At 30.5% G+C, this 8,805-nt stretch overlaps 1 protein-coding gene across 1 annotated transcript; it reads left to right on the top strand.

Moving 5' to 3' along the window:
- The first annotated feature begins 1,485 nt into the window (after nt 1–1,485).
- Nucleotides 1,486–3,093, top strand: LOC111369958 (scarecrow-like protein 3). The gene has a single exon (XM_022991693.1). It carries the CDS (start codon nt 1,538–1,540, stop codon nt 2,945–2,947), a length of 1,410 nt encoding a protein of 469 aa, XP_022847461.1. The 5' UTR covers nt 1,486–1,537; the 3' UTR covers nt 2,948–3,093.
- The last annotated feature ends 5,712 nt before the right edge of the window (nt 3,094–8,805 follow it).

Genomic DNA, 8,805 nt, shown 5'->3' with positions numbered 1-8,805 from the left:
TTAAGGAACGTTAACTGGAAAAAAATAAAATGAATATGACTCATATTTGAAGGTATAAACTTGGGTAGTATAGATTTTATTTATAGCGCGCGCACAAAAATGCACTTGAAGAATCGGATTGACGCCTCGATCCATTGAAGTCATGTGCGAGTTCCTTTTGAATTGATATATTTTGAACTTTCACTCAACTTAATTGTATTGAATATTTCCGTTTGAGCTCCATTTTTGGAAAAATATGTTTTTGAGTGACGATTTTTGGAGAAAATATATTTAAAAAATAGAAAAAATTCTGAATTTATATGTAAAATTATTTTATGTGAGAATGTGTAGTGGATAATGAATTTTAAAATAAATAAATTTTGAGGAAAATCAGTCTCAAACAAGGTTTTAACTCCTCCACATTATTGTCATTTGATGTGCCATTTTCTTCGTCCCTTTGAGGAGAAAATGACGAGAGATTTCATGGACAAAGAATATGTACAAATTTCAAGACACGGACTTTTTAACTTTCTGCGGAAAGGATAAAGGTGCAAAAAATGGCACTTTTTCTCACAAATTCCATATTCCTTCAACAGACGACACCAAAGCACACTTTGGTGACAAAAACTACCCCTCCCGCATTGTAGACAAACGTAGCCATGTGGAACTCTTTCAAAACCGACTGAAATCTTGTGTTTTCTTGGCCATAGAACTGAACCAAGCTGCTCTCTCTAGTCTCTCCCTCTCTAACAAAATTCATTGGAAAACCAGAGTCCTAGCTAATTGTGAGCATTTTCTTGGGGAATTTTGTGGGTTTTTAATGAATTATAGAACCCAGAAGGGAATTTAGAAATCTGGTGTGTAAGTTCTTGCTATTTGAATTCTTAGCTATAGACTGAGCCAAACCGCTCTTTCTCTCTCTAACAAATCCATGAAAAAACCAGAGAGTTCTTAGCTGTTTGTGGAAATTTTCTTGAGGCCTTTTCTGGGTTTTGATGAATTGTAAAACCTAGTAAGGAATTTAGAAATATTGATTTGGTAAGTGAGTTCTTGTACTTTTGATCCGTTCCAAGTTTTGGTTGTTTTCGCATTAAATTAGGTCGAAATTATTGGCTGGCCTTATTTTTTTTTTGCGTATTTTCGGATTGTTTCGAGATTTCCGATTCACTTGTTTAAGGAACACACTTGTTTTTGTTTTTGGTTTTTTTTTTTTTTTTTTTTTTTTTTTTTTTTTTTTTTTTTGGTTTTTTTTTTTTTTTTTTTTTTTTTGGTTTTTTTTTTTTTTTTTTTTTTTTTGGTTTTTTTTTTTTTTTTTTTTTTTTTGGTTTTTTTTTTTTTTTTTTTTTTTTTGGTTTTTTTTTTTTTTTTTTTTTTTTTGGTTTTTTTTTTTTTTTTTTTTTTTTTGGTTTTTTTTTTTTTTTTTTTTTTTTTGGTTTTTTTTTTTTTTTTTTTTTTTTTGGTTTTTTTTTTTTTTTTTTTTTTTTTGGTTTTTTTTTTTTTTTTTTTTTTTTTGGTTTTTTTTTTTTTTTTTTGTTTTTTTGTTTTTTTTTTGGTGCCAATGTTTCAAGAAGATGGATCTTCCTCTGTAATTTCATCATCCCTGCAAATGTTTCCCATGCTGTCAGTTTCACCTGGAACAATGTCACCATATCCATGGCTCAAGGAGCTTAAACCTGAAGAGAGAGGATTGTATTTGATCCATTTGTTAGTCACTTGTGCAAATCATGTGGCTACAGGCAGTCTTGAAAATGCAAACATAGCCCTTGATGAAATTTCCCACCTTGCATCGCCTGATGGCGATACGATGCAGCGAATTGCTTCATATTTCTCCGAGGCTCTAGCAGATAGGATCCTTAGAACCTGGCCTGGTGTTTATAAGGCCTTTCGTTTGACTCAAATCACGATTTATGCAGAACAGGTTCTTGTGAGGAAAATGTTTTCCAAGTTCTTGCCATTTATGAAGGTTGCTTTTGTGATCACTAACCAAGCCATTGTCGAAGCCATGGAAGGTGAGAAGATGGTTCATGTTATCGATTTGAATGCAGCCGAACCTGCTCAATGGTGTGCACTCATTCAAGATTTAAGTGCACGGCCTGAAGGACCGCCCCATTTGAGAATAACGGGAATTCATCAACAAAAGGAAGTGTTGGAACAAATGGCTCATGTATTGATTGAAGAAGCTGAGAAATTGGATATCCCATTTCAGTTCAACCCCTTAGTTAGTAAACTAGAAAATCTTGATTTTGAAAAAGTTCACGTCAAAACTGGAGAGGCGCTGGCAGTTAGTTCGATTATGCAGTTGCATTTACTTTTGGCATCGGATTCTGAACTTAGGAAGAACTCCCTTCCGATGCCAATGAATGCATCCGGTGTTCACTTGCAAATGGTCAATCAAATGAACCAAAGTAGTTTACGTGAATTGCTTGAGAAAGATATGGTCAATAGTCGTAGTCCAAGTAATGACTCGGCTTCTTCCTCACCATTATATTCAACACCCTCTTCTAATATGGATAGCTTTCTTACTGCTTTATGGGGTTTGTCGCCAAAGATCATGGTGGTTACAGAACAAGATTCTGACCACAATGGGACGAGCCTAATGGAGAGGATATCGGAATCCTTGTACTTCTATTCTGCATTGTTTGACAGTTTGGAGTCTACTTTGCCTAGAACATCTTTAGAGAGAATCAGGATAGAGAAGATGTTAGGTGAGGAGATTAAGAATATTGTTGCGTGTGAACGAGCGGAGAGGAAGGAAAGGCACGAAAAGCTTGGAAAATGGGCTCAAAGATTTGATTTCGCTGGTTTTGCGAATGTCCCTTTGGGCTATTATGCTATGTTGCAAGCAAATAAATTGTTGCAAGGTTACAATTGTGATGGTTATAAGATCAAGGAAGAGAATGGTTGTGTCGTGATATGTTGGCAAGATCGACCCCTTTTTGCTGTATCAACTTGGAGATTTAGGAGGTGAATTCTTGAGTGATTTATCTTATAATCTTCTTCTGTGATTTAATTATAGGGCAAAACTTGGACTTCTTGTATGTAGATATAGATGGTGTTAGTTTTGTAAATTATTTGTTCTTGTCAAGATCTGTTGTAACTTGGAAGTTTTATTGAATAGATCTATTTAGTAATTAATTTATTATATTTGGATACCTATGCATGGAATTTCAGGGTACTTTTTAAAATTACTATTTTTCACTTCGATCAAAATTTTTTTACCATTCACCATAATGACATTTTCATGTGTAAAAGACAAAATTATCCTTGTATGTTATACAATTATAGAAATATGGTATTGTTTTAAAAAGACAATAATATCCTTTTAAATTATATAGAATTCCAAACACTTCCCACTAAAAATTTTATAATCAAGCCACTTTCTTTATCTGTTTACTTCAACACGAATAAAAATTGTTTCATTTTTCATCTACTTTAACCTTGAAATGTCATAAATTTATCGAATGTCAATATTGTTTCTAGCTATCACTCGGAATTGATAAGTATATTAGCGTATTTTATTTTTTTTCATTAAATTAATAAAATTTTTTAATCGTTAAATCTTATTTCGACATAGGCAGATAAATTTCTACAATCTTAAATGGATTTATAATTTTTAAGCAAAAAAAGAAAAATTCATCTGCATATACATTAACAGTCGATTGGGAATAGTTTGTTCATCGTCTGGGCCAGTTGGAAAATTGACAACCCAGTCAAATGGGCTGGGTCGTCTATTTTTCAGATGGCTGGATCCAGTCGATTGGGCCGGCGGTTTCGAGCCAAAACAGATAGTCCATTCGACTTTTCTCCCCCTTTTTTATCTTGTAATTATATTTTTAACAAATTATGTTTCCTAATGCAGATATGGGATCAGCTATATTCTTGATTTGTTACTTTGGTGAATTTGAAATGAATGAAAATAATTGATAGATGTGGAAATGAACAAGTAAAAGACAAGGTACTACTGCAAGTGTGATAAGATCAGCACATCATATGCAGAAATGTACCATAATTTACAGAACAATCTCAACGTCGATCCCTCTCAATACGACATACAATTAAAATTTCTATTTAACGAGCATATATCCATTTTTAATTTCACCTGTAATGGTTACTTTCGAAACTGAATTGAAGGTTTTAATTGAATTAAACCAAAATCACGCAACTCCTGTTTGCGTAACTATAGTAAAAAAGAATGTCTCCGAGAGTGAACATGAAGATTCCGATGGAGGAAATTGTAATGTGAATAATTTTTGCGACACAATGGAGATAGTTTATAAGGATGATGTGACTATTTTCGATACAGTTGTTCCTCACTATGATATCACTATTACGCATAGACTTCCCTCGATAGTTCAAGACAATGAGAATGAAAATGAATTTACAAATGAGGTTTTGATGGCGTTATCCTGTCGAAGACATGAGTCGGATGATAGGTCATAGGTTGGAACGAGTGAATGGTCCTTTAATTGTTCACGTGTAATTCTCGATGATGAATATTTATATGTCGAGCAATTGTTTGTAATAAAGATAAATTTTGCATGAAGTTGCGCATCAGATTACTTTCAAATGTAAGTTTGAATTTAAAGTGAAAAAATCAAATAAGTCAATGTACACAATTATCTGCATTGACAATAGTTGCCATTAGCGTTTACGAGCGATGAAGATGGACACGAATGAGTTATTTGTAATTCGTAAGTATGCATGGGAACATACTTAAGAAGTTGATATTCGTCAAAATGATCATAGACAAGTCCAAGCATGGTCCATTATTCGACAAATAAAGCACAAGTTTCACGAACGATCTATAAACCATCAAACATCATTAACAATGTCCATCGAGAGTATGGGTTGGTCATGAACTATTAGAATGCCTCGAAGGCCAAAAGAATTCGAATTGGAGGACCTAATGGTTTCAACTGAAAAGAGTTATGCCAAATTGGTCGGGTATTACTATAATATGGGGAAAACTAATCCTCGATCGACATTTTTGATTGAGACGAAATGCGAGAATTTCTTTAAGTATTTCTTCATAGCCCTTGGACAATGCAATTGAGGATTTCAAAATGTGATGCGACCCTTAATTCTAGTCGACGGTACAATCCTTAAGACTAGATATGAATGCAAGTTGATTATTGCAATATGTCAATATGCCAACATCCAAATTTACCCTCGTACGTTTGCCATAGTCGATGGAGAGAATGATCTAGAGGTGCAATGGTTTTTCACGAAATTGAGGGAAGTAATTAAGAACGTCGAGAATCTTGTATTCATAACTGATCGGGGCAGTCAATAATAAATGATATCGTCAAAGTCTTTCCCTAGACACATCATGGTTATTGTATGTACCGTACACATGACAACCTGAAAACTACGTATCGAGGTAGTAACATCATTGCATTATTTAGCAGAGCTGCAGAGGCTTACGGTTTTGAAGAGTTTGATAAGTTCATGATCAAAATAGAAAGTAAATCATATGCTACATGGGAATATCTAATAGAGATAGGAATCGAACATTGGACATAACCACATTTTCTAGAACGTCAATACAACATGATGATGTCGAACAATGCGGAATCACTCAATACAATATTCAAGAACAATCGAGAGTTACTAATTCTTATAATGATTGAGCACATTCGTAACAAGTTCCAGTAGTGGTTTCATGACCAACGTGTGGAAGTTGCAAAAGTGTGCTAACTGGGGTTTAAGAAGATAAATGCTTCAAAACTCTACAGGTGGAAAGAAAGGTATGTATGGAATCGCTTGATAAGTTTTGCTTCTCCATGATATGTAGAGGTAATATTGGATACATCATGGACTTGAATGATAACCCGTGCACTTGTAGAAAGTTTCAATTAGAGAGTTTTTCATGTACGCGTGTAGTGACAGTGACTATGCATAGAGGATTTTCACCACACACCTTATGCAGTTATTATTATATGACTGATTATTAGAAAGTAGCTATGCCGAAACAATATTTCCTTTGCCAAATGAAGCTGAGTGAGAAATTCTCAATTACATTCTCCCACTTAATAGTTTATTGCCACCCGAAGTCGAACCACGTATTTCTGGACGTAAACGTACGTTTAAAATATCATCTACCCAAGAATTTCTCCAATCTCGTAAGTATGGCGGGTGCAACACAATAGGTATACTCGTCAATTGTGTATAAATCAGATTCTTCTACATAGCAATTCAACGGTTATGTAATGTAGCACCTTGAATTTTTATTTACTACTTTCACATGACTTAAATTTAATGTTGGTTATTTAGCAAGTGGAATAGTCCATTATTCTGTTTGTTATTTAATAAAACTTAACTTTTGTTTGCTACTTTCACATTCAGTCCGTTATTTAATAGATTTTTTTATTTTCAAGCATTTGACGTCTTGTATTAAATTTAAATTTATGGTTTGGAATCATAATATTTCAAGATTTTTATTTGGTAATACATCAAATTTATTGTCATAAAAAATAAAATAATAAGAAGAGTTTTTAGTTATTCGTTTGCTTGTGCAGTCAAATATGATCAGAATTACAAATACGATTGTTGCATGACAACACAAATCATAATAAAAAAACAATATTTATATTTTTTAATAAAATAATACACAATATACTAAGGATCACAATTTTATATACTATTTTTAAATTATTTTTTGTCAACAATACTAAAAATTCAAGAAAAAATTAAACTATAATTAGTATTAGATGGAAAATTAAAAAATTCAATTACAAAAATAATTAAATATTTAATAAAATTTAAATTAACAATTAAAATAAATAATTATAAAATGAAAATAAATAATTTAAATAAAAATTAAAATAAGTAATTACAAAATCAATTATATAATAATTAATTAAAATAAATAATTAAATATTAAATAAAAAATTACGAAAATAATTGAAAATGAAAATAAATAAAAAGGAAAACGAATAGATAATGGAAAAAAGGAAAATGAAAGTAAATATAAATTAAAAAAATTATAAAAAGAAAAATCTAATTTTTGTTAACAAAATTAAAAATTCAAGAAAAAATTAAACTATAATTAATATTAGAAAAATTTTAAAAAGAAATTATAATTAAATATTAAAAAATTAATTACTAAATAATTAATTAATATTAATCAATTAAATATTAAATAAACGAATAAATAAATAATTAAATGTTAAACAATAATTAAATAAATAATTAAATAATCAATTAAATATTAAATAAACAATTAAAATGATTAATTAAAAAATAAATAATACTAAATAAATAAATTAAAGAAATTAAAGAAATAATATATTAAAATAAATAAATAAATATTAAATTAACAACTAAAATAAATAACTACAAAAAATATTAAATAAACAATTTAAATAAAAAATTAAAATTAAATATTAAATAAGTAATTAAATTTTTTTGTAGACAAAATTTTGAAATTCAAGGAAAGAACATTATTACATTTTTAAATAAATTAAATAAGTAAAAAAAAAAATCCGACTGCAACGACCAAGTTAAATTGTTCCAAACGGGCGCCTAGATTCCAAACGATCCAAACGTCTTGGCATGGTCTGGATTCAGCGTAGACATCGATAAATGCAGGCAACACTAAGTATACCAAAATTCTCAATTTCATTTGATCTACAACAATTTATGCGATATCATTCAACAAATGAACATACAACATGCTTTATTTATTCAATTAATGGTATCTTCTAAAGTTCCAAAACTCATGTTCTTCAAAAAAATGTGGTTTGACAGTTTCTATACAGTGTTTTCCACTCCCCTCTCTTCAAAATGATGTGAGGGTATACATGGCTTTTTAATGTTTTTTTATGGTTTTAATAAATTTTATTTTTAAAAAAATGGTCAACGACCGTTTTGAAAAGATGGCCAAATATTTCATCACGGAATTTAGTGATATTTTTGCTTTCTTGAGATGAATAGGGTTACCAAAAAAACTTTTGATTTTACAAAGATGCCTACTAGCTATAAATTGCATCCTCTCTGTTCCTATCCTAGCTTGTACATAAACTAGATTTGACTCAATTGCTCGTCTCTTTTAGGCTTTTCTTGAGTATAAGTTTCGATAATTCAAGATTTTGCTGAGCTCATCGTGGATCAGTATTCATCAAATATATTGTCACCATTGTCAAAAGAAAACTATTGTCAGTAGACAATATCATTGGCGTGTTTTGGTGTGTTTGAAAGATAAGAGGTATTTTTTTATATTTTTTTTTAACCTTTTCTTCTTTTGGGTTTGGTGTGTGGGGTGGGGCTCGTTTAGCTAGATAAGCTAGATTTATTGGCTTTGGGTTTTAGTCTCAACGCCTCCAATCTTGATCTTGAAACTTGGAAGTGGAGGAGTACCATCCCTACCAAGAGGTAAATAGATCGTGCCTTTTTTAGTAACTCAACTTGCTCCCTATTTAAAAAAAAAAAAAAAAAAAAGGGATCTTATTTTGTAGAGGCTTAGTCACTTGTTGAATTTGTCTACCCATCTTGCATTATCTTCTTAGGTTCCTTTGTCTGAAGGCAGGCACGGACCCAGACTGTTACTGCTGTGGGGTCAAAATTTTTAAATATAATTTTTAAAAAAAATAATATAATATTAATGAAAATAAGTTAATATATATTTTGATAATTTGAAAACATCTTATAATTACATCATTATCAATATTATTAAATAAATTCTGTTAATTGTATAGTTTTGTTTACCATTTCATAAATGAATTGAAATAAATTTCAAGTTTAATCCAGGAAGTAAATAAAATTCAAATTTAAAGAAAATGTAATTCAAATGTAATTTAAATTACATTTAATTCATAACGATCCTAA

This window comes from Olea europaea, chromosome 20 (genome assembly GCF_002742605.1).
Source record: "Olea europaea var. sylvestris chromosome 20, O_europaea_v1, whole genome shotgun sequence".
In the NCBI taxonomy this organism is placed as follows: domain Eukaryota; kingdom Viridiplantae; phylum Streptophyta; class Magnoliopsida; order Lamiales; family Oleaceae; genus Olea; species Olea europaea.
This window is presented reverse-complemented; position numbering and strand designations above follow the sequence as displayed.

Excerpts from the sequence above, each read along its gene's own strand:
- LOC111369958 (XM_022991693.1), top strand. The coding sequence starts at position 1,538 with ATGTTTCAAGAAGATGGATCTTCCTCTGTAATTTCATCATCCCTGCAA.